The sequence below is a fragment of the Ylistrum balloti genome, unplaced genomic scaffold (assembly GCF_031769215.1).
Source record: "Ylistrum balloti isolate Yb309-2 unplaced genomic scaffold, AGI_CSIRO_Ybal_v1 Utg369762, whole genome shotgun sequence".
NCBI lineage: Eukaryota > Metazoa > Mollusca > Bivalvia > Pectinida > Pectinidae > Ylistrum > Ylistrum balloti.
This window is the reverse complement of record NW_026781960.1, coordinates 816,186-843,383: the sequence shown is the minus strand read 5'-3', so window position 1 is coordinate 843,383 and position 27,198 is coordinate 816,186. Positions and strand designations below refer to the sequence as shown.

At 42.5% G+C, this 27,198-nt stretch overlaps 1 protein-coding gene across 1 annotated transcript; it reads left to right on the top strand.

Annotated features, from left to right (window-relative positions):
• Window positions 1–2,635: 2,635 nt before the first annotated feature.
• Window positions 2,636–26,344, top strand: LOC132543691 (angiotensin-converting enzyme-like). The gene is made up of 12 exons (XM_060207209.1): window positions 2,636–2,676; window positions 8,723–8,923; window positions 9,612–9,754; window positions 10,152–10,303; window positions 11,138–11,370; window positions 20,500–20,700; window positions 21,070–21,334; window positions 21,844–22,076; window positions 22,680–22,824; window positions 24,053–24,151; window positions 24,511–24,636; window positions 26,071–26,344. The coding sequence occupies exons 2-12, from the start codon at window positions 8,740–8,742 to the stop codon at window positions 26,213–26,215; spliced, it is 1,926 nt and encodes a 641-aa protein (XP_060063192.1). The 5' UTR covers window positions 2,636–2,676; window positions 8,723–8,739; the 3' UTR covers window positions 26,216–26,344.
• The last annotated feature ends 854 nt before the right edge of the window (window positions 26,345–27,198 follow it).

Genomic DNA, 27,198 nt, shown 5'->3' with positions numbered 1-27,198 from the left:
ACCCTCTCTTGGCGAACTAGTATACCTTTCTTTGTTCTCATCATAACAGGTTGCAATACAAACACCAAGCTAAGCGTTATGATGGCTTCCCTTATGATATGGAGAAGTTTATTCACCCCGTGTTGACCATTTCTTGTAAGAAGTATCTAGTCATGGCTTTTAAAATCGAGGGCGGCAGGGTTTTTGAATGGGTTATCAGGTATATTGACATTGACCATTGACACTTATGACTCAACACCCCCCCCCACTCCCCCTCCCCTCTCTCACTTCCCCCTCTCCTTCCCTCTCTTCTCCCTCCCCTCTCTCACTTCCCCCTCTATTACTTCTCCACCTCTTTCTCCCCCACTCCCCTCTCCCTCTCTCCCTCCCCTCTCTTTCTCCCTCCCCTCTCTCACTTCCCCCTCTCCTTCCCTCTCCTCTCCCTCCCCTCTCTCACTTCCCCCTCTCCTTCCCTCTCCTCTCCCCCTCTCTCACTTCCCCCCTCTATTACTTACCCCACCTTTTTCTCCCCCACTCCCCCTCTCTCTCCCTCCCCTCTCTTTCTCCCTCCCCTCTCTCACTTCCCCCTCTCCTTCCCTCTCCTCTCCCTCCCCTCTCTCACTTCCCCCTCTCCTTCCCTCTCTTCTCCCCCTCTCTCACTTCCCGCCTCTATTACTTCCCCCACCTCTTTCTCCCCCACTCCCCTCTCTCTCTCCCTTCCCTCTCTTTCTCCCTCCCCTCTCTCACTTCCCCTCTCATTCCCTCTCCTCACCCTCCCCTCTCTCACTTCCCCCTCTTTTACTTCCCCCACCTCTTTCTCCCCCACTCCCCTTTCTCTCTCCCTTCCCTCTCTTTTTCCCTCCCCTCTCTCACTTCCCTCCCCTCTCCCTCCCCTCTCTCACTTCCCCCTCTATTACTTCCCCCTCTCCTTCCCTCTTCTCTCCCTCCCCTCTCTCACTTCCCCCTCTATTACTTCCCCCTCTCCTTCCCTCTCCTCTCCCCCTCTCTCACTTCCCCCTCTTTTACTTCCCCCACCTCTTTCTCTCCCACTCCCCTTTCTCTCCCTCCCTTCTCTCACCCCCCCCCCTCTCTCTCTCTCTCATACAATTCTGCGATGTGATTTGAGGAAACACTTTTTAAAAAAAATTGTTCCGGCAAAAAGTGTTTATATTATCACTCAGTATATCAATGAGGGAGATGTTTATGATACACATAACGTGTGCTACTAGTTTACAGGGGTGTGTGAATAAATAGACTTTTATAATTTGTATTGTACTTGTTATGTTCAATTTGTCGATGTGTGTGGCAGTCGTAACCGTCATTAGACTTGTACAATACACGGTAGACTTATGAAAGGTATAAATATGTTTGTAATCTTCCTGTGTCTTATATTATTCGGAAAAGCCCATCGCACCAGTAATTTGATCACGTGTCTGGCCCTTGTGTGTCATACCTACTATTGCTTGTCTGCCAAAGTTTTTGTTCCACAATCAGTTAATAAAAGAAAACGAAACCTGCCAAGCAGACAATCTGGAATAATAATCAGTATTGCTTCATCATATTCAATAAAAATCCTGGTAATGACTTCGTGACGACAATTTTAAAACATTTAGATATAAGATCTTTGTTAGGGTAAGACACGCTACGATATACAAATATCGTAACAACATATGACAAGGATTTTTATGTACCTTAATAAAAAAGATATCTTATTTTATTAAACTTATAATTCAGTTTACTGTAAATATTATATGGAATTTAGAAAACTTAGTATCTAGTGTGATTTGGTAAGTGATTGATCAGCATTGCTGTATGAACTTGGCGACTTGCCATGCAGACAATTAAGACTACAACTTTTCATTGTATAATGATTTAGTTAATTTTTTAACATAAATATACAGAATGGTCTCGGAAGAACCCAATACACTTTAATATAACACAACTTTGTGTTCATGGTCATTTTGATAAAATGATGAATCCTGTCGTACAGGTTTGATAGGAGGCACGAGATTAATGACTGCAAAGGCCCCGTGGACCTTTTGAATTTCGAAACGCATCATCGGTGATCCAGTTATCATCAGTATTTCAAGATGTATCGAGGGCAAATTTCTACTGCTTCCATAACATGCAGTTTCCTGTCATTTAACCGTGATCTAGATTAATGTTCGCAGAGAAGTTACGTCCCATCTTTTTATGAGTTGTTGCAGCTTGAGAACTATAGAGAAAGCTAACAAATTAGACATTGTTCCAAGTGAATTCAAATAAATGTTTATAGCCAGTATTCACGTTTTATTTATTACTGACGGAAATGAATTAGATAATTGGGCGAACCAGGTTTAGCAGCGAAAAAACTAATATCCCCAGTGTGATCAATGGAAATATTCATAGGGTATATTATCATCATAATATGTTCTACCATACAAGTTTCAAGAACAATACTAAAACATGGAGCAAGTCACTGCTGCAAGCAAAGCGAGTTAAATGTGATATCTCCACTAGTTGTGCATGACCGCTTTCTAACGCGACCGTGAATGGAAGTATTTAAATTGATCGTATATCCACATACACAGAAGTTTACCCCCGTTCTGAGCCTACACGTAAACATGGCCACCATATTGTGTCTTGAATTCTATTCCGGGTAAGATCAAGAACTTCGTGAAGTGTTGATGGACGTCTGAATTCACGGTCGAGATTATTGTAAGTATGTATGTCATGTGTCCCTGTATTATATTCAAAAATATGGTTTATGACACGAAAACGTGATTACTATATAAAAGGTGATTGAACAGCTGCTACCACAAAAGCTTACATTTAATTAACAGGAGGAAGTAGGACTGTTCTTTAAGTAAACATTCCGCCTGGGGCAGGGGTGGTGGTGGGAGCCAAGAAGGCAGATATCGTTTCTAAAATTGGCTCCATCCATTTTCATTTGGTTTGAAGTGATCTCAAAATTTTTACCCTGTAATTTGGGATTTAACTCATCAAAGTTACAATGTCCACAAAAAGTTCGCCCCTCCCCACCCTTCAGAATAAAAAAAAACATTTAAAGCTGGTGGCATGCCCTGCATAAACTATTTACACAGGCGAGATGAACCAGCCTGGTTTAAAAGGGATACTATTCAGTGAAACTCTGTCCCGTATAAATGCTAAGGGGTCAGAGTAATTATCGCTGATTACCGAAACAGTAAACTACATACGATAACACATTCCTTTGCTGGGTCTACTGGTCCAGTTAGATATATATATATCTATTCCTTTGCTGGGTCTACTGGTCCAGTTAGATATATATATATATCTATTCCTTTGCTGGGTCTACTGGTCCAGTTAGATATATATATCTATTCCTTTGCTGGGTCTACTGGTCCAGTTAGATATATATATATCTATTCCTTTGCTGGGTCTACTGGTCCAGTTAGATATATATATCTATTCCTTTGCTGGGTCTACTGGTCCAGTCAGATATATATATCTATTCCTTTGCTGGGTCTACTGGTCCAGTCAGATATATATATATCTATTCCTTTGCTGGGTCTACTGGTCCAGTTAGATATATATATCTATTCCTTTGCTGGGTCTACTGGTCCAGTTAGATATATATATCTATTCCTTTGCTGGGTCTACTGGTCCAGTTAGATATATATATCTATTCCTTTGCTGGGTCTACTGGTCCAGTCAGATATATATATCTATTCCTTTGCTGGGTCTACTGGTCCAGTTAGATATATATATCTATTCCTTTGCTGGGTCTACTGGTCCAGTCAGATATATATATCTATTCCTTTGCTGGGTCTACTGGTCCAGTTAGATATATATATCTATTCCTTTGCTGGGTCTACTGGTCCAGTTAGATATATATATCTATTCCTTTGCTGGGTCTACTGGTCCAGTTAGATATATATATATCTATTCTTTTGCTGGGTCTACTGGTCCAGTCAGATATATATATCTATTCCTTTGCTGGGTCTACTGGTCCAGTTAGATATATATATCTATTCCTTTGCTGGGTCTACTGGTCCAGTCAGATATATATATATCTATTCCTTTGCTGGGTCTACTGGTCCAGTCAGATATATATATATCTATTCCTTTGCTGGGTCTACTGGTCCAGTCAGATATATATATCTATTCCTTTGCTGGGTCTACTGGTCCAGTTGGATATATATATCTATTCCTTTGCTGGGTCTACTGGTCCAGTCAGATATATATATATCTATTCAGCATTGTGTTATTATAGATTATTATATATACATAACTGTATCCATTCTTTAGCTATGAATCATAGTATACAGTGCTTTAGAAATCAAGTATTACAGTAGTCTTAGAGAGAAATTATCAGTGCTATCTCCCCTACTTTCTACCTCCACTCCCCTTCACCCTCCCTTCTACCCCAAAGCCCCTCTACATCCCTGCACCAGTTCCATGTACCCCAAGCCCATCCACCGCCCCTTCTACTCCCAGTCCCCTCAACCCTCCCTTCTACCCCATACACTTTCATTTTAATTATAAATCCATTCCATTCAGGACCCTCACTATACCTTCCTGCAGACCCCAGCCCTCAATATACCTCCATTCCACCCAGCCCTCAATATATCTCCCTTTAACTCAAGTCTTAGCTAGACATTCCTTCCACCCCCTGCCCTTACTTAACATGTATCTCCCTTCCACCCCTGTCCCACACCTCACCTCCCTTCCACCCCTGTCCCACATTTCACCTTCCTTCCACTCCTATCCCACATTTCACTTCCCTTCCATCCCTATCACACACTTCACCTCCCTTCCACTCCTGTCCCACACTTCCGGCCCTCGCTATGCTTCCCTTTCCCCCCCCTACTCTCGCTATGCTTCCCTTCATTCTTGGACTCACGCTATGCCTTCTTTCATTCCTCGACCCTCACTATCCCTCCCTTCATCCCCCGACCTTCGCTATGTCCCCCTTCATCCTTCGATCCTCACTATGCCACCCTTCATCCCTCGACCCTCGCTATACCTCCCTCATTCCCAGACCCTGGCAATGCCCCCCTTAATCCCCCGATCCTCGCTTTACCTCCTTTCGTCCCTCGATCTTCACTATACCTCCCTTTATGCCTCGACCCTCACTATGCTTCCCTTCCACCCCCGGCCCTCTCTACACCTCCCTTCCAGCCCCGACCCTCACTACACCTCCCTTCCAGCCCCGACCCTCACTACACCTCCCTTCCAGCTCCACTCTCACTTTATCTCCATTCCACCTGCTGCACTCACATCACTTCGCTTCCAGCCTAAGGCCTAACTACACCCCCCTTCCACCCCAGACCTTCACTACACCTCCCTTCCAGCCCCGACCCTCACTACACCTCCCTTCCACCCCCGATCCTCACTACACCTCCCTTCCACCCCCGATCCTCACTACACCTGCCTTCCCATTCCCGACCATCTCCATACTTCCCTACACCCTGGGTCCTCCTTCCTTCCAACCCGACCTTCAGTTCACATCCTGACACCCTCAGTCCTGACTACACCCGTCTCCCACTCTCGGTCCTTACTTTACCTTCCTTCTATCCTAGCCCTCAGTATACTTCCCTTCTTCCACCAGTCTTCATCCCATATTAATTCTACCCCCAAGTCCTACTCCCCCTCCCTTCCGCCCAATCCCATCCCTGCACCAGCCAATAATAACCAAACAGGCCAGTTTCACCTACATATTTATGATAATATAAACTGGACATTTTCATCGCCCAACATGGCTAACATCGGCTCTGGTCGTGTCTGATATAATTTTGTTACTTTTATTTTTCTCCGTCATCACTTATCATCTGCTGACTTTAAAACTTGTGACATGACATTATCAGAAATTACCAGTACATAAAAACCTTGTCATATGTTGTTACGATATTTGTATATCGTAGCGTGTCTTACCCTAACAAAGATCTTATATCTAAATGTTTTAAAATTGTCGTCACGAAGTCATTACCAGGATTTTTATTGAATATGATGAAGCAATACTGATTATTATTCCAGATTGTCTGCTTGGCAGGTTTCGTTTTCTTTTATTAACTGATTGTGGAACAAAAACTTTGGCAGACAAGCAATAGTAGGTATGACACACAAGGGCCAGACACGTGATCAAATTACTGGTGCGATGGGCTTTTCCGAATAATATAAGACATAGGTAGATGACAAACATGTTTATACCTTTCATAAGTCTACCGTGTATTGTACAAGTCTAATGACGGTTACGACTGCCACACACATCGACAAATTGAACATAACAAGTACAATACAAATGATAAAAGTCTATTTATTCACACACCCCTGTAAACTAGCATCACACGTTATATGTACCATCAAAATCCCCCTCATTGATACGGTGAGTGATAATATTAGCACTTTTTGCCGGTACAATTTATTTTTAAAAGTTCGTTACCTTCAGGAACGAGGAAAAGTGTTTGCGAAGGTTTAACATTTAAAAAACTATAATTAGTGCCTTAGATGTTATACCTGATAATGACAATCTAACAAAAACCTCGAATCACATCGCAGAATTGTATAAGAGAGGGAGAAGAGGAGAGAAGAGAAGTGAGAGAGAGGAGGGAAAGAGAAAGGGAGGGGGAAGTGAGAGAGAGAGAGAGAAAGAGAGAGAGAGAGAGAGGAGGGAGAGAGCGAGAGAGAGAGGGGGGAAGGGGGAAGTGAGAGAGAGTGAGAGAGAGAGAGGAGAGAGAGAGAGAGAGAGGGAGGGGGGAAGTGAGAGAGAGAGAGAGGGAGAGAGAGGGGGAGGGAGAGAGAGGGGGGGGGAAGTGAGAGAGAGGGAGGGGGAAGTGAGAGAGAGAGAGAGAAAGAGAGAGGGGAGGGAGAGAGAGAGAGGGAGGGGGAAGTGAGAGAGAGAGGGGAGGGAGAGAGAGAGAGAGAGAGGGGGGGGGGGGGGTGAGAGGGGGGAAGGAGGGAGAAAGAGGTGGACAGAGGGGAGAGAAGTCCTTGGATATATCAAGGTATATCGCTGTTAAAACCATACAGTAAGTTTAATGACATTTACCGGCGTTTGAACAGTTTCTTGAGCATGTGTTCCGCCGATATCAAATGTCTGTGAGAATTTAAAGAGAAGAAGGTCTTGTTCACCTGAGAGTGTGTACTGATTATACCGAGGGTATTTAAGCTAAGTTACACCACGGAGTTACTGGAATCAAACTCAAATACGCTGCAAATGATGTCGTTGATTTTGTATTCTTCGCTAACGCCTTGCCGTTTAGTACCTCCAGTTTTTACTACAGAAACCTTTCTAGTATTCGAATTCTACACAGAAAACTATATATACTTGAGACGACGAAGAAGAATCAGTATGTGAAATATATTATATTGGAGTTATAACAAAATTTATCACCGACTGGATCATTTTTCCTCCTTATGTATTCTGGATCTCGCGTCTGCTACATACTCTGCTACTACCACTCTTTCCGACAATTTGATCCCCAAAGCTTTATGAGGGACTGATCCGAAACATCGGATATAAACACAGCAAAGCACTGGGTTCGAGTTGCGATCTTATTTGACAATCTAAAATATTACTTGGAGTTATTTTACCATATAGAGCACAATTGTCAGACAGTTTTGAATGTCACCAAATGTGCAGATCCAGGAACCTGTCTGAAAAAAGTGTGACCAAACCACGTTATGTTTTCTGATACGACTCTTTTTATAGGCCATTGTCCAATTCCTGTAAAAGACATTTAAAAGGAAATTGTTTTGTTGTAAAGACGTGTTGATATCACTATAATGAATGGCGATGCATCATATGATTCATTGATATCTCCTGATGCGTAGGTGACATTAACAATTGAATAGACGATATCGCCCACTCTATTTGGTTATGTTACTTAAGTACAATGAAAAGAATTATGACGAACACTAAGTGGAGGATATTGTGCTGATAAGGTTCTTTATTGGGCCTTGTGTAAACCATACGCCGAGGGTATATGTAAACGTTTAGATGATACTAATTACTGATTATGATATTGTTTGGACACTTCGACAGGCAGGTTCAGGATTGAGAGTAACCAGATTTACCGATATTCTGTTGGAGGACTGAGGTTGGTTCCGCGATCTTTAAACATATCTCCTTGATTGTGTTAAATTTTGAAGCACGTTGTCCTGATAACATTTCGAGCAGGTTGTTTCCGGTGTTTGTAAGCTGCGAGGTTAGTTTTGTGTTTATCTATCTCAATCGTAGGTGTAACACTCCAGGCACTAATTCAAAGACATTGATTTCAATCTTTATGGTAATTTACAAACTAATTACAACAACAGTGGACCGTCTATAAAAAACTTTTGAAATTGTTATTTATATTTGTGGTACCAGAGTCCCTATCAGAGATAAGTAGATCTTAGCGGAGCACGCAACTATGTCTGTAAGTACATGCTATGATAATACTATGATATAATATGTTGACTTCCGTTTACTGTGTAGACGATTGAATTGCATGCTTTCTGTCCTGTTTTTAACGATTTCGTCTTCCGTCGGGATGTCTTTGTATTAATACATTGGTGAGTAAGATGTTGAGGAAGGGCACTCATCAACCAACGATCTTCTTATAATTCAATGAGTCTAACACATTAAAGTGCATGACGGGACGGTCAGCCGTTACGGTGAAGCATCATTATACACAATTTTACTGAAAAAGTATCTCCAACAGATTTAGTTATTTCTTTTGAATTTCTGATTTACGAAGTAAGTATCAATTTCATCAACATTTTCCCCTTTCTACTTTTACAGAACAAGACGGAAATAACATGAAATCTTTAGTTGTTTTTGTGGGATTATTTCTTCTGGCGGACGGATGGAATCGGAAGGTTGCTGAAGCCAACACCAGTCTCGATCTACTCCGCAAATTACTCATTGGAATGAAAAGAGATTTTAACTTGATGATCGACAATGATGATTTAGATAGAGGCAAACAACATTTCAAAAGTAAAGGTCAGTATTTATTTCCAATTAAAATATAATCGATTGCTTCTATAAGTTGAATATAACTGAACAATGTCACTTTCACCGTGCTGGATGACTTTAGATGTGTTTTACATCTTATGATACTTTATATACACTTGTACTTGAAGCTCGTTTGAAATCATCCAATATTCAAAATCGTAAGATTTATTGAATTTTCGAGATGCATTGCCCAATCTGATGTTTGTCATTTTTTCCGACGAATTTGCATTTTCATCAGTCGTCTCCCAAGTTTCAATCATTTAGGTCCAAAGCATCACTGACAGTTCTTAAAAACAGCTGCACCTTTCTATACTGGTCACTTGTGTATCTTTTTATACAAGATTGCATATGACAGGCAATGTCGGTGGAGTCCCCGAGGTTCGCCGTAAGCTGCATGTCATGCCTTTATTGAACTGAATATTAACACTTTTTAGAATATAATCCAGTATTGAAAATTATGAGTTTGGAGTTGGTGCACATCCCCATCTGGATTTTGAAATTTATTTCGATCTGTTTTGAATTTTCTTGAATGCGAGGTTTCATAATGTATGCCCTTAACATCACGAGATAGTCTTACACCTTATTGAATCATTTGGCTGTATCTAATCAGGAATTTGTATTCACTGAAGTCTTTTGTACAATGTTTTCGTAATATGGCTATCCATTACTATTTCAGAGGGATTCTGCAGAACAACTGATGAAGCAGCTACGCGTTACTGGTTACGACGAACAAATGAGAAACTTCGAATCGAGATGAATACCAATGTAGTTGCTGGTTGGAACTATGAATCTAACATCACTGATGCCACCAAAGAGAAGGTTTGTGACGATTATAAGTTGTCTCTACCACATGTATTGTAAAGTATTCTACTTTCTATTGGATCACATCTTCACTGATGTTAACCAAAACACGCCAGTACCTTATCTCACTAAAGTCACTTTCATCCTCGATACTCCATGGCTTACAACAACTTTCGCTCTCTGCACCCTAGAACATGTCATGGTAAAGGTTTCAAAGGAGCAATCTTCCGTCACTTTGATACATAAAACAACGATCACTTTACTGTGTCTGTTGCCCTTTTTACACATCGGAAATATCTAGTCCTTGTGACCCCCTGCGATCAGTGTTTCTGTCTGCAACAGAACATTTCACAAGCGTGTTGTCATGGTGAAACATCCGGATATTTATTCGGTGCTAATGTGTTTCATTTTACAGATGACGGAAAGCAACGTTAAATTTGCGGCTTTTCAACGGAAATTGGGGGAGGAAGTTGGTAGCTGCAAGAGCCAAACCTTCTCTGATGATACCAGCAGACAACTAAAACTATTGGACCAGATCTTCTCGCCCAAAGACCCAGATAACGTTAAGTATGGAAACTTATACTAAAAATGTTACAACCAAAGTAAATGACACGAAAACGATAAAACAAGGATAAACTATACATGAATTTCCAATTTTTCTTGAACAGCCTGCGTTTTTTTCAGAAGCGTGGTTAATGAGAAAGTAGATAAGTTTATACGTGTAGATAAATCTAGAATAGAAAACAACAAGGAAATACCAATGTGTCACGTAATCAAATTTAATCCAACCAGGGCAAACTATAAACAAACATTTACACGATGACTCCTGAAAAAAATACAAGGGGAATAGGACCAAATGTTCCAGAAGAGGCCTTTGAATACTGAATCAGCTGCGACATGTAAACACCATAAGTAGGGGATGCAGGGAAGTTGCTATCAAGAAATTGGAAAATTCACAATAGGGAAATTGAAATCATCACATTCATCATACAGCTTGGTGAGAAGCTGTCCATGTTAAATATTACTTAGCGTGCAGCGTCGACTTTAGGCACAATCTAAACCCATAGCAAGATAATAAGATAGTTAAAAACTTAAGTATTGTAGAACATGCCTGTTAACCAACATTTTCAGACTTAACATCTATGACGTGTGGGTTAAATTTGTATATACTTGTTCTGTATGTTTAAACATTTTGCTCACGTGCTTTCATTCCTGTCTATATATCAGTAATGGTAACATTCCCGTGATTTTCGCTGTTAAATGTATATGTACAAACATATTCATCCCCTTGTGAAACGTATCGGTTCGAAATCTTCAACACACGAGTACGCAGGTATTTGTATTATTTATGAATTTGTGAATCAAACCTGTGAAAATGTTAATGTGTGGTTCTGCTTATAGAGAACTGGAGGATTTAAAGGCCGATCTTACTGAGATATACGGAGACGCTGAAGTGGAAATGAACGGAAGCATGTTACAAATTGAACCGGAACTAACTGATATCATGGCCAACAGTCGAAATGAGACGGAGTTGCGGGAAGCTTGGGAAAAATGGCGTGACGTCACGGGCACAAAAATGAAATCCAAATATACTAGATTGGTAGAACTCCAGAACATTGGTGCTAGGGACAATGGTAAGATGTATGACAGTAAACTGAGGGCATATACGATTTGTTTTAGGGCTAAATGGGTTATCATTTTATTGAGGAAAGTGGATTAAAAGAAGCTAAAAAAGGTCGTTGCTTAAACTGTAAATCTTTTTCAATAAATAAGAAAGAAACCGAACCAAAAGCCTTTTCAAAGTCAACCATTGAAAACATACCTGGAATATCATTTTCCTCTGTAGACTGCATAACATCACAGATAAAGCTTTCCCCTCTAGAAACCCATTCTGATATGTCTTAAGTCGAAGTGATATTGTACAAGAAGCTATTTTGTAAACAATATTTGGCAGTGATATGGGCCTCCATTTTTTAATGAAATGTCTGGATGTATCCCCCTTTAGAAGTGATGTCTTGTTGTAGAAATAGATAAGTTTCATAACCCAAATTAATAGACTGAACAACAAAATTCTCTAAATATTTCCGAAAACACTTAAAAGATTAATAGAAAGAATGAAAGATATCACTAAATTGTCCATTCCACACAAATAATGATACAAAGGTGTGTTTCATGGTTTATGGTGTGTGTATGTCTGCTGAAGTGGATATGGAGTGTAGATATAGTAGGATGTGGGGCTGGAGTGTGGATATAGTAGGATGTGAGACTGGAGTGCAGATATAGTAGGATGTGAGACTGGAGTGCAGATATAGTAGGATGTGAGACTGGAGTGTAGATATAGTAGGATGTGAGACTGGAGTGCAGATATAATAGGATGTGAGACTGGAGTGCAGATATAGTAGGATGTGAGACTGGAGTGTAGATATAGTAGGATGTGAGACTGAAGTGCAGATATAGTAGGATGTGGGGCTGGAGTGTGGATATAGTGGTGATGTGGGGCAGGAGTGTGGATATTACCACAGGAAATTCAACGCATAGTAAATGCCTTCTCGGAAGCATCAAAGAAATTTGGACTAAAGATAAACATCAAGAAAACTGAAGTGCTATACCAACCAGACTCTTCAAAGTCCCAGGAGGTGGATATACTGGTCGATGGTATCAAACTAAATTCTGTCCCAGAGTTCACCTATCTTGGTAGCACAGCAGCGAAAGATGGGCGTATTGATGCCGAAATACAGAGAAGAATTGCTAAGACCAGTTCATCTTTTGGCAGATTACATCAGAGACTCTGGAACAACCATCATGTTTCATTGAAGGTGAAAGGAAAGATATACAGAGCCATTGTCATATCCACTCTCTTGTATGGAGCCGAGTCGTGGACGGTATACAGAAGCCATGTGAAGAAGCTTCATGCTTTTATGATGCGGCACCTTAGAACCATCATAAAAGTAACCTGGAAAGACAAAGTTACCAACAAGGAAATACTTGAAAGAACTGGATTAACACCCATGGAAGACATGCTGATCAGAAAGAACCTTCGATGGACAGGGCACATCATGAGGATGCCGCAAGACCGACTTCCAAAACAGATCCTGTTCTCACAGCTTCCAGTTGGTAGTAGGAAGAGAGGCAGACCCCGACTACGGTTTAAAGATACAGTCAAAAGAAATTTGAAACGGAGGAACATCAACTTGAATTCCTGGCCAGAGTTGTGTAATGACAGAAGCATATGGAGATCAGCGCTTGGGTAGAACAGAGGAACAGACTTTGTCGCATTGCGACCGTCAGCATAGTAGTAGTAGTAGTAGTAGTAGTAGGGGCTGGAGTGTGGATATAGTGAGATGTGGGGCTGGAGTGTGGATATAGTAGGATTTGGGGCTGGAGTGTGGATATCGTCGGATGTGGGGCTGGAGTGTAGATATAGTGAGATGTGGGGCTGGAGTGTGGACATAGTGAGATGTGGGGCTGGAGTGTGGATATCGTCGGATGTGGGGCTGGAGTGTGGATATAGTGGGATGTGGGGCTGGAGTGTAGATATAGTGGTGATGTGGGGCTGGAGTGTGGATATAGTGAGATGTGGGGCTGGAGTGTGGATATAGTAGGATTTGGGGCTGGAGTGTGGATATCGTCGGATGTGGGGCTGGAGTGTGGATATAGTGAGATGTGGGGCTGGAGTGTGGATATAGTAGGATTTGGGGCTGGAGTGTGGATTGATGGGATTCGGGGCTGGAGTGTGGATATAGTAGGATTTGGGGCTGGAGTGTGGATATCGTCGGATGTGGGGCTGGAGTGTGGAACTAGTGGGAGGTGGGGCTGGAGTGTGGATATAGTAGGATGTGAGACTGGAGTGCAGATATAGTAGGATGTGAGAATGGAGTGTAGATATAGTAGGATGTGAGACTGGAGTGTAGATATAGTAGGATGTGAGACTGGAGTGCAGATATAGTAGGATGTGAGACTGGAGTGTAGATATAGTAGGATGTGAGACTGGAGTGCAGATATAGTAGGATGTGGGGCTGGAGTGTGGATATAGTGGGATGTGGGGCTGGAGTGTAGATATAGTGGTGATGTGGGGCTGGAGTGTGGATATAGTGAGATGTGGGGCTGGAGTGTGGATATAGTAGGATTTGGGGCTGGAGTGTGGATATCGTCGAATGTGGGGCTGGAGTGTGGATATCGTCGAGATGTGGGGCTATAGTGATATAGTGGGGCTGGAGTGGATATCGTTGGATGTGGGGCTGGAGTGTGGATATCGTTGGTTGTGGGGCTGGCGGGTGGTTTTCGTCGGATGTGGGGCTGGAGTGTGGATATAGTGGGATGTGGGGCTGGAGTGTGGATATAGTGTAGTGATGTGGGGCTGGATGTGGGGCTGGAGTGTGGATATAGTCGGATGTGGGGCTGGAGTGTGGATATAGTGGATGTGGGGCTGGAGTGTGGATATAGTGGGATGTGGGGCTGGAGTGTGGATATAGTGGATGTGGATGGAGTGTGGATATAGGGATTGGGGCTGGAGTGTGGATTGATGTGGATTTGGGGCTGGAGTGTGGATATAGTGGGATGTTGGGGCTGGAGTGTGGACTGGAGTGTGGATATAGGATGTGGATGGGATATAGTGGGATGGGGGCTGGAGTGTGGATAGATATGGAGTGTGGATATAGTGAGATGTGGGGCTGGAGTGTGGATATCTTCGGATGTGGGGCTGGAGTGTGGATATAGTAGATGTGGGGCTGGAGTGTGGATTTGGGGCTGGATATAGTAGGATGTGGGGCTGGAGTGTGGATATAGTAGGATGTGTGACTGGAGTGTGGATATAGTAGGATGTGGTGTGGATATAGGCTGGAACTAGGAGTGTTGATATAGTAGGATGTGGGGCTGGAGTGTAGATATAGTAGGATGTGAGACTGGAGTGCAGATATAGTAGGATGTGGGGCTGGAGTGTGGATATAGTGGGATGTGGGGCTGGAGTGTGGATATAGTAGGATGTGGGGCTGGAGTGTGGATATAGTGGGATGTGGGGCTGGAGTGTAGATATAGTGGTGATGTGGGGCTGGAGTGTGGATATAGTGAGATGTGGGGCTGGAGTGTGGATATAGTAGGATTTGGGGCTGGAGTGTAGATATAGTGAGATGTGGGGCTGGAGTGTGGATATATGGGGCGTGGGGCTGGAGTGTGGATATAGTGGGATGTGGGGCTGGAGTGTGGATTGATGGGATTTGGAGCTGGAGTGTGGATATAGCAGGATTTGGGGCTGGAGTGTGGATATAGTAGGATTTGGGGCTGCAGTGCAGATATAGTGAGATGTGGGGCTGGAGTGTGGATATAGTAGGATGTGGGGCTGGAGTGTAGATATAGTGGGATGTGGGGCTGGAGTGTTGAGATAGTGGGATGTGGGGCTGGAGTGTGGATTGATGGGATTTGGAGCTGGAGTGTGGATATAGCAGGATTTGGGGCTGGAGTGTGGATATAGTAGGATTTGGGGCTGGAGTGAAGATATAGTGAGATGTGGGGAAGTAGTGTGGATATAGTAGGATGTGGATATAGTGGGATGTGGGGCTGGAGTGTAGATATAGTAGGATGTGAGACTGGAGTGCAGATATAGTAGGATGTGAGACTGGAGTGTAGATATAGTAGGATGTGAGACTGGAGTGTAGATATAGTAGGATGTGAGACTGGAGTGTAGATATAGTAGGATGTGAGACTGGAGTGCAGATATAGTAGGATGTGAGACTGGAGTGTAGATATAGTAGGATGTGAGACTGGAGTGCAGATATAGTAGGATGTGGGGCTGGAGTGTAGATATAGTGAGATGTGGGGCTGGAGTGTGGATATAGTAGGATTTGGGGCTGGAGTGTGGATTGATGGGATTTGGGGCTGGAGTGTGGATATAGTGAGATGTGGGGCTGGAGTGTGGATATCGTCGGATGTGGGGCTGGAGTGTAGATATAGTGAGATGTGGGGCTGGAGTGTGGACATAGTGAGATGTGGGGCTGGAGTGTGGATATAGTGAGATGTGGGGCTGGAGTGTGGATATAGTTGGATGTGGGGCTGGAGTGTGGATATAGTGGGATGTGGGGCTGGAGTGTGGATATAGTAGGATTTGGGGCTGGAGTGTGGATTGATGGGATTTGGGGCTGGAGTGTGGATATAGTAGGATTTGGGGCTGGAGTGTGGATATAGTAGGATTTGGGGCTGGAGTGTAGATATAGTGAGATGTGGGGCTGGAGTGTGGACATAGTGAGATGTGGGGCTGGAGTGTGGATATCGTCGGATGTGGGGCTGGAGTGTGGATATAGTGGGATGTGGGGCTGGAGTGCAGATATAGTAGGATGTGAGACTGGAGTGCAGATATAGTAGGATGTGAGACTGGAGTGTAGATATAGTAGGATGTGAGACTGGAGTGTAGATATAGTAGAATGTGAGACTGGAGTGTAGATATAGTAGGATGTGAGACTGGAGTGTAGATATAGTGAGATGTGGGGCTGGAGTGTGGACATAGTGAGATGTGGGGCTGGAGTGTGGATATCGTCGGATGTGGGGCTGGAGTGTGGATATAGTGGGATGTGGATATAGTGGGATGTGGGGCTGGAGTGTGGATATAGTAGGATTTGGGGCTGGAGTGTGGATTGATGGGATTTGGGGCTGGAGTGTGGATATAGTAGGATTTGGGGCTGGAGTGTGGATATAGTAGGATTTGGGGCTGGAGTGTAGATATAGTGAGATGTGGGGCTGGAGTGTGGATATAGTGGGATGTGGGGCTGGAGTGCAGATATAGTAGGATGTGAGACTGGAGTGCAGATATAGTAGGATGTGAGACTGGAGTGTAGATATAGTAGGATGTGAGACTGGAGTGCAGATATAGTAGAATGTGAGACTGGAGTGTAGATATAGTAGGATGTGAGACTGGAGTGTAGATATAGTAGGATGTGAGACTGGAGTGCAGATATAGTAGGATGTGAGACTGGAGTGTAGATATAGTAGGATGTGAGACTGGAGTGCAGATATAGTAGGATGTGGGGCTGGAGTGTAGATATAGTGAGATGTGGGGCTGGAGTGTGGATATAGTAGGATTTGGGGCTGGAGTGTGGATTGATGGGATTTGGGGCTGGAGTATGGATATAGTGAGATGTGGGGCTGGAGTGTGGATATCGTCGGATGTGGGGCTGGAGTGTAGATATAGTGAGATGTGGGGCTGGAGTGTGGACATAGTGAGATGTGGGGCTGGAGTGTGGATATCGTCGGATGTGGGGCTGGAGTGTGGATATAGTGGGATGTGGGGCTGGAGTGTGGATATAGTAGGATTTGGGGCTGGAGTGTGGATTGATGGGATTTGGGGCTGGAGTGTGGATATAGTAGGATTTGGGGCTGGAGTGTGGATATCGTCGAATGTGGGGCTGGAGTGTGGAACTAGTGGGAGGTGGGGCTGGAGTGTGGATATAGTAGGATGTGAGACTGAAGTGCAGATATAGTAGGATGTGAGACTGGAGTGTAGATATAGTAGGATGTGAGACTGGAGTGTAGATATAGTAGGATGTGATACTGGAGTGCAGATATAGTAGGAAATGAGACTGGAGTGTAGATATAGTAGGATGTGAGACTGGAGTGCAGATATAGTAGGATGTGGGGCTGGAGTGTGGATATAGTGGGATGTGGGGCTGGAGTGTAGATATAGTGGTGATGTGGGGCTGGAGTGTGGATATAGTGTGATGTGGGGCTGGAGTGTTGATATAGTGGATGTGGGGCTGGAGTGTGGATATAGTGAGATGTGGGGCTGGAGTGTGGATATAGTAGGATTTGGGGCTGGAGTGTAGATATAGTGAGATGTGGGGCTGGAGTGTGGATATAGCAGGATTTGGGGCTGGAGTGTGGATATAGTAGGATTTGGGGCTGCAGTGCAGATATAGTGAGATGTGGGGCTGGAGTGTGGATATAGTAGGATGTGGGGCTGGAGCGTAGATATAGTGGGATGTGGGGCTGGAGTGTAGAGATAGTGGGATGTGGGGCTGGAGTGTGGATTGATGGGATTTGGAGCTGGAGTGTGGATATAGCAGGATTTGGGGCTGGAGTGTGGATATAGTAGGATTTGGGGCTGGAGTGCAGATATAGTGAGATGTGGGGTAAGAGTGTGGATATTGTAGGATGTGGGGCTGGAGTGTAGATAAAGTGGGATGTAGGGCTGGAGTGTGTATATAGTAGGATTTGCGGCTGGAGTGTGGATTGATGGGATTTGGGGCTTGAGTGTGGATATAGTGAGATGTGGGGCTGTAGTATGAATATAGTGAGATGTGGAACTGGAGTGTGGATATAGTAGGATTTGGGGCTGGAGTGTAGATTTAATGAGATGTTGGGCTGGAGTGTGGATATAGTGGGATGTGGGGCTGGAGTGTAGGTATAGTGGGATGTGGGGCTGGAGTGTAGAGATAGTGGGATGTGGGGCTGGAATGAGGATATAGTGGGATGTGGAGCTGGAGTGTGGATATAGTGGAATGTGGGGCTGGAGTGTAGATATAGTGGGATGTGGGGCTGGAGTGTAGAGATAGTGGGATGTGGGACTGGAATGAGGAAATAGTGGGATGTGGGGCTGGAGTGTGGATATAGTGGGATGTGGGGCTGGATTGTGGATATAGTGTAATGTGAGACTTTGGTGTGGATATAGTGGGAGATGGGGCTTGAGTGTAGAGATAATGGGATGTGGGGCTGGAATGAGGATTTAGTGGGATGTGGAGCTGGAGTGTGGATATAGTAGGATGTGGAGCTGGAGTGTGGATATAGTGGGATGTGGGGCTGGAGTGTGGATATAGTAGGATTTGGGGCTGGAGTGTGGATTGATGGGATTTGGGGCTGGAGTGTGGATATAGTGGGATTTGGGCCTGGAGTGTGGATATCGTCGAATGTGGGGCTGGAGTGTGGATATAGTAGGATGTGAGACTGGAGTGCAGATATAGTAGGATGTGAGACTGGAGTGTAGATATAGTAGGATGTGAGACTGGAGTGTAGATATAGTAGGATGTGAGACTGGAGTGCAGATATAGTAGGATGTGAGACTGGAGTGTAGATAGTAGGATGTGAGACTGGAGTGCAGATATAGTAGGATGTGGGGCTGGAGTGTGGATATAGTGGGATGTGGGGCTGGAGTGTAGATATAGTGGTGATGTGGGGCTGGAGTGTAGATATAGTGAGATGTGGGGCTGGAGTGTGGATATAGTAGGATTTGGGGCTGGAGTGTAGATATAGTGAGATGTGGGGCTGGAGTGTGGATATAGTAGGATGTGGGGCTGGAGCGTAGATATAGTGGGATGTGGGGCTGGAGTGTAGAGATAGTGGGATGTGGGGCTGGAGTGTGGATTGATGGGATTTGGAGCTGGAGTGTGGATATAGCAGGATTTGGGGCTGGAGTGTGGATATAGTAGGATTTGGGGCTGGAGTGCAGATATAGTGAGATGTGGGGTAGGAGTGTGGATATAGTAGGATGTGGGGCTGGAGTGTAGATAAAGTGGGATGTAGGGCTGGAGTGTGGATATAGTAGGATTTGCGGCTGGAGTGTGGATTGATGGGATTTGGGGCTTGAGTGTGGATATAGTGAGATGTGGGGCTGTAGTATGAATATAGTGGGATGTGGAACTGGAGTGTGGATATAGTAGGATTTGGGGCTGGAGTGTAGATTTAATGAGATGTTGGGCTGGAGTGTGGATATAGTGGGATGTGGGGCTGGAGTGTAGGTATAGTGGGATGTGGGGCTGGAGTGTAGAGATAGTGGGATGTGGGGCTGGAATGAGGATATAGTGGGATGTGGAGCTGGAGTGTGGATATAGTGGAATGTGGGGCTGGAGTGTAGATATAGTGGGATGTGGGGCTGGAGTGTAGAGATAGTGGGATGTGGGACTGGAATGAGAAAATAGTGGGATGTGGGGCTGGAGTGTGGATATAGTGGGATGTGGGGCTGGATTGTGGATATAGTGTAATGTGAGACTTTGGTGTGGATATAGTGGGAGATGGGGCTTGAGTGTAGAGATAATGGGATGTGGGGCTGGAATGAGGATTTAGTGGGATGTGGAGCTGGAGTGTGGATATAGTGGGATGTGGGGCTGGAGTGTAGATATAATAGGATGTGGGGCTGGAGTGTGGATATAATGAGATGTGTGTCAGGACTGTGGATATAGTGGGAGGTGGAGCTGGAGTGTGGATATAGTGAGATTTGGGGCTGGAATGAGGATATAGTGGGATAAGGAACTGGAGTGTGGATATAGTGAGATGTGGGACTGGTGTGTAGATATAATGGGATATGGGGCTGGAGTGTAGATATAATGGGATATGGGGCTTGAGTGTGGATATAGTGGGATGTGGGGCTGGAGTGTGGATATAGTGAGATGTGGGGCTGGAGTGTGGATATAGTGAGATGTGGGACTGGAGTGTAGATATAATGGGATATGGGGCTTGAGTGTGGATATAGTGGGATGTGTGGCTGGAGTGTGGATATAGTGAGATGTGGGGCTGGAGTGTGGATATAGTGAGATGTGGGGCTGGAGTGTAGATATAGTGAGATGTGGGGCTGGAGTGTAGATATAATGGGATGTGGGGCTTGAGTGAGGATATGTATGGATATATCGTAAGATGTGGAGTTGGGGTATGAATCCGAGTGCCGGACACAGATTTGTTGTTGCCCATGCTTTTAGAAATAGATCAATGGCATGAATTCCTGATTTTGATAAGCTAGGGGAACACCACATATTTAATAAAGCTAGCTAAACCAGGATTGTTGTATCTAGGGTACGCATCACAAGCCGAGGTCTGGCTGACAACAGATTTCGACGAGGTAGATGGAGTAGAAGAAATGTGTGACAGGTTATGGGCCGAATTAAAACCTTTATACTCGGAACTTCAAAAATATGTATACAACAAACTGAAAGATTACTACAAGGACGACATTACGTTCCCGGCCGACGGGTCCATACCTGCTCACTTACTGGGTAAGTATCCGTGTTATTGTGTGACTCATCTACTGGCTGATTTGTTGAAATCGACGAAATCATAAAAACCGCGCCTGTAGTGTATCTAGTTCATCTGTTTGTATATCTTAATGTCGTCGGTGATCTGGTAAAGTTTAAAATTAGCAGATAACGATAACAGATATTTGTGTCTGTCTTTGAATCTCATTTCAGTTTAGGTGTTCAACGGTCATAGATGAAGCCAATACTGTACAACAAATACTTCCTTCGAATGCTCTTTTTCTCTCATGTTTTACGTGCGTTTGGCGATAAGAGACAGGGATACAATTTGTCTCTCAAGTGAATCAGAAGTTTGAAAGAATCGAGTATATACTACTTTTTATCTTTAAGGTAACATGTGGGCACAAGAATTTATATCAATTTTCGATTTGGTGAAACCTTTTGATATACAAAACGAAAATTACGATGACGCTCTGAAAGAAAATGGATATACACCGAAGACAATGTTCGAGGTGGCAGAACAGTTTTATATGTCATTAGGACTGCCGGAAATGACGAAAAAATTCTGGAAGAATTCCATCATTGAAAAACCTGCGGACCGTAGCCTTGTTTGCCATGCTTCCGCTTGGGACTTTTTTGACGATGACGATTTCCGGTAAGACTGTTGATGACTAAGTTCCTGATGTTCGTCTATTTGGCGTAATGTCTATTAAACAGCTCACAGGTTTATTGTTGTCACGAGGTCATAAGATACGAAACGTTGTCTGAAGTATGGCGTCTGACTGTGGAACTATCTACCTTATATCTGGACAGACATTGTTTTCACAAAACACAGATGTAACACTTTTTTTGTTAAGCAGTTTTAATGATTCATTGAACCAAGGGAAACAGCCAAAGCGTTAAATTTTCCTTAATGTTTGAACGTAAATTCAATGGCTGAAATTCGGTTATATTTTTGATAATACGCGATAAGGTTCTCCATCAAATATGTCTGAAAGAATTCGCCATAATTTTCAAAATATGTTAAATGAAGCTTTATAGAATCTCATAAAGAAACCTTTCTAAGACACCAAGGCGCGATCTCCACACATAATCAACAAATCTTTTATTTGAAATATTTATCTGATTTACACAAAATCAGCTAGATAATGTTTTGTTGTACAGAATAAAGATGTGTACAGATGTTACTATGGACTATCTCGAGACAGTTCACCACGAGATGGGTCACGTGCATTACTACATGGCCTATGAAGACCAACCCGTCGTCTATCGTCGAGGCGCCAACGGGGGATTCCATGAGGCTATCGGCGACACCATAGCTCTCGCTGTTCGAACACCGAAACATCTGTGTGAATTGATTGGAGTAGCCTGTCCTAGTGATGATGTGGACCCAGAGAGTGAGTTTATTAGATAATTCTGTTAGATTTGGTATAAATATATGTAGATATGATGATAGTACGTTAATGTACAAGCGTCGACAGGTATGTCTAAAAGAAGACTTGCTGAAAATATTCCTGGGAGAACAGTGAATATAAAGTGTGAACTGTCCGATCGTTGAACACGTCAGTCAAAATGAGCGAACGACGCTATAGAACAAAGTGTCACAAAAGTGATTTTGGCAGTAGTTAAAAACACCATGGTAGTAAAGTGGGTGATACTATGTTTCATATCACCAGCGTTAAAGTGAATTGGTGAAGGTTAAACACAAAAGGCAGTAAAGTGGGTGATACGATGTTTCATATTACCAGCGTTACAGTGAACGAGGCGAAGGTTAAAGGTACTGTACAGTAAAGAGAACGATACTATATACCAAATGATCAGTACGCAAGGCTACACTTAAACACGCCAGGGGTTAAAGTGATCGATACTGTACTTCAAATTACCATGGTAAATTTTAAATAGTTAAACATACCTGACAGTAAGGTGAGCGGAGCTAAATTGAGATACGGTATGATCACTGTTTTCCTGTCTCAGCGTCTGCTCAATCTCCAATGTTCCAGAAGCGGATATGAACTATTTAATGAAGAAAGCTCTCTTGAAGGTAGCATTTCTTCCATTCGGCTTACTGATCGACAAATACCGATGGGCAGTATTCAGAGGAACGATAAAACCAGAGAACTACAACTCGGAATGGTGGAAAATGAGGTCAGTAGGCGGGGCTTAGGGGAGGGGTGAGGGAGAACAGAACACGTAACCGTAGTACGAAAGGACTTTATGTGGGATTTTATGAGCCGTGGCTGAAAATCATGGCAAGGAGATCAAGTGATAGATGGCGAGGGTAGAACAGGCGTATCAAGTGATAGATGGCGAGGGTAGAACAGGCGTATAAAGTGATAGATGGCGAGGGTAGAACAGGCGTACCAAGTGATAGATGGTGAGGGTAGAACAGGCGTATCAAGTGATAGATGACGAGGGTAGAAAAGGCGTATAAAGTGATAGATGGCGAGGGTAGAACAGGCGTACCAAGTGATAGATGGTGAGGGTAGAACAGGCGTATCAAGTGATAGATGACGAGGGTAGAAAAGGCGTATCATGTGATAGATGGTGAGGGTAGAACAGGCGTATCAGGTGATAGATGACGAGGGTAGAACAGGCGTATCAAGTGATAGATGACGAGGGTAGAACAGGCGTATCAAGTGATAGATGACGAGGATAGAACAGGCGTATCATGTTATAGATGACGAGGGTAGAACAGGCTTATTATGACGAGGGTAGAACAGGCGTATGAAGTGATAGATGACGAGGGTAGAACAGGCGTATAAAGTGATAGATGACGAGGATAGAACAGGCGTATCAAGTTCTAGATGACGAGGGTAGAGCAGGCGTATCAAATGATAGATGGCGAGGGTAGAACAGGCGTATCAAGTGATAGATGACGAGGGTAGAACAGGCGTATCAAGTGATAGATGACGAGGGTAGAACAGGCGTATCAAATGATAGATGTCGAGGGCAGAATAGGTGTATCAAGTGATAGATGACAAGGGTAGAACAGGGGTATCAAGTGATAGATTACGAGGGTAGAGCAGGCGTATCAAGTGATAGATGACGAGGCTAAAACAGGCGTATCAAGTGATAGATGGTGAGGGTAGAATAGGCGTATCAAGTGATAGATGGCGAGGGTAGAACAGGCGTATCAAGTGATAGATGGCGAATGTGACTTTTAACCATGGTTTAAGGGCGGAGAAAGGGCTTAGGTGTGTGGTTAGAGTGCGATACAGAAATATATAGGAACGAATTGTTGATCCTTAGATATGAAGACGGGACGTCATTACTGGAAGTTCAGAGAGTGTAAAATTTTACTTATTTAGGAGGAAAGCTAGGTTCGATCATTAGACATCACAAACTTTATCATTATCTACTCATGTTGATTCAGGAAGGAGTACCAGATGATATCGCCTCCGTCACCTCGAGGGGAAGAGTTCTTTGATCCGGGTGCTAAATACCATGTTGCCGCCAGTGTGCCTTACATCCGGTAAGTGTCTCCTTCCATAATTTACCATACACTAACAAGTTATGTCCTATACGCTAAGATAATATATTTTCATGGTTAAAAAAGGTTTATCTCGTGGACATTTGATTTCGTGGATAAATAAAGCTCCACTTGCTGATGCTTACTCAACAGTTCATAAACAGGAATTTACTGAATAGAGAGAACCCACAAAATGACGACTGAAAATAAATCCCCCATGAAAAGTAACGATTTTACAGTAAGTTTACTTGATGACATCCGGAATATATATATATCGGTCTTTAATGTGAATGGTATGTTCCAGTAGGTGAACAAGTATATCTGTTTGATGACTACCTGTATGTAACATGTCTATGTTTCAGGTATTTCATCAGTTTTGTGGTACAATTCCAGTTTTACGAAGAAATGTGTAAAGCAGCCGGCCATGGTGATAAGCCCCTACATCAATGTGACTTTTATAGAAGCAAGGAGGCTGGCAAACTACTCCAGTATGTTGTTATATTGATGTTCCATAATCTGTTATCGGAAATCTCTAGTCGTTTTACAGGACTTTTCTTTCGAAAAAATCTTTATCGCGTGGCTCACTGGTTAGTGCCATTGTCTCTCTACCAGGTGGTCGGACATACCGTCGAAGTAGGATTTACATGGTTCTATGTATATCTTACGTACGTCCTCTTACCTCATATCATCGATCTTATAATGCACCAGTACGTTGTCATGAAGAAATGACAAAACTCACAAGAATTTTGTCCCAATATATAAATATATATACATTTAGATAATCATACAAATATATCATTTAAGATTGTATTACATCTCCGTTATTTACACTGAAGACTTATCAACGTTTAGATAACTTGATTTGGAGAAAGTTCTTAAAAATATGACTCCAGAACTTTAAGTACTCCGCAATATCCTACGGCCGTTTTCTTAAATTACTTTCCATATCTTATAATATTATTTTAGCGCATTTGGCGCTGAAAGTATTGCGCCAAAACTAGTTGTCCTAATTTTTGCTTCTGTGTATTTATTATGGCGCTAATGAGTCAAATACACTAAAATTCCATTACGTTGAATTAAGGATTTATGAAACTCACTACCCAAAAATAACAAAAAATAAAAAAAAAAAAACAAAACAAAAAACAAAACAAAACAAAAAAATGTTGTGGTGATGAATAATTTGAAAGTTTAGATGGCTGCGACGTCGCTTATCTGTATTTTGTTCGCGGATAACAACAAATCTTGAATATTTTCTAGGTGATATTTGTTTCTAGCATTTTTTCCCTATAAAGATGCAAAATAATGATACCGGGATAATAAGCAAAAATGATATCAAATCTCAAATGCTAATTTTTAATTTGATTTCATAACCGCAAATAATCATAACAAAGAAAAAAATTAAATTTTGAAAAAAATCCTGAAATCCTTTATTTGAAAATGTTCTGAAATTGAAGTTTTTAAAAGGCTTTATGCTTTAAAATATGTTTGCGAGTAGTTTTCATAAAAAGTTTTCAGGAATTTTCAGGAAATCAAGAATTAATTTTTGGGTCCTAGAAATCAAGAAAAGTGATACACTATGCCAGCATTCATTTATTTTGTAGTTTATGGTGATAACTCATGCAAAAGTTTTAGGAATTCTGCCTAAAACCTCAAGAGTTTTCCTCAAATTATGTCCTCTATCAACAGAAAATTGTTGAAATTGTCGACGCTGAAAACCGAAACGTCAACTAAGCCGTCACAAAAGGCAGTCCCTTGGAAAAAAACCCTTAATAACGTCACGTGCCCTGCAAAAGTTTATGATATTACGTTGGAATTTATTTTTATTGATTTATGCTTTACTTGAGTTTCATACATCCATAGATATGTTAACAGTGTGTGCTTTTTTCATGCTTGTCACTTATAAAATGCCCTTCTCTAACCAGTGATATGATGGAACTTGGTGGAAGCCTTCCTTGGCCAGAGGCTTTGAGGCAGATCACGGGGGAAACAGAGATCAGCGCCGGGTCGATCTTACGCTACTTCCAGCCTCTCCGCGATTGGATGGAAGAAGAAAATAGGAAATTTTGATGATCAAAATTGAAACTGTTGTTTTGTCTGTGTTTTTTTTTTTTTTTTTTTATTAAATTATTTTAAGACAAACACAGAACTGGTGACAGGTACTCATTGGAAATGCAATAATTTTAATTAATTTTATAATAATACAAAGAAATAAATTTTTTCCTTGCCTGCTCGCAAAATTCTGATTCGTCTACTTTTTCTTTTCATTTATCGACGGGAAAAAAAATTAGACAGAGCAAACCTACCTCCGCACACTTGATAATGATTGGGAAGTCAACGGCAACACGCCACCTTGCGACGGGTTTGTTCGAACTTCTATTTTTAATGAATGGAATTTCTGTTTGCATTAACCTGGTGTGTTGATCGCTATCATTCAATGATTAAAAAAAAAAAAAAAAAACAAAACAAAAACAAACGGACTTCAACATTATAAGATTTCCGAATTTCTTGTAATGTACCCAAGCAATAAACAACGAATAAACAACGGATTTATTAGGGGAATATATGGTATTTTATACTTGTACAAATTTCTGTGTGAAATGTAGAAGACTGAAAATGGCGCGAATTAGCTGTCAATGACATGACGTCACGCCATGTCAAGCCAGCTGTTATGCACAGTGATTAGTTATGAAATAACCCGTCATTAAATCATCAAAGTTCTGCAGTTAAGTGCTATTTTCGTTTTTGAACCCTATCTAAGAAATTAATTATAAGCTTTGATAAGAATATACGCGCAATGTCATGCTATCGTGTCACCACACCCTTTTATATCACCTCAGCTGTTAAGAGGACGCAACATTATAGACATACATTCCTGCCAGTGATATATAGAGAAATATCACATCGATGGAAGTGTTATTTTTCACTAGCGAAAAGAATCTATTTGAAAAATATTTTTAAATCTTTGTTTGTTTTCGATTGATATGGAAACTTATTAAATCGAAAAAGAAAACAAAAAGACTTGGACAATATCATAACGACTGAAAAAGCAA

Excerpts from the sequence above, each read along its gene's own strand:
- LOC132543691 (XM_060207209.1), top strand. The coding sequence starts at position 8,740 with ATGAAATCTTTAGTTGTTTTTGTGGGATTATTTCTTCTGGCGGACGGA. Across the intron at positions 9,755-10,151 it reads CTGATGCCACCAAAGAGAAG|ATGACGGAAAGCAACGTTAA; the intron begins GTTTGTGACGAT and ends TTCATTTTACAG. Across the intron at positions 24,152-24,510 it reads GCCAGTGTGCCTTACATCCG|GTATTTCATCAGTTTTGTGG; the intron begins GTAAGTGTCTCC and ends TCTATGTTTCAG.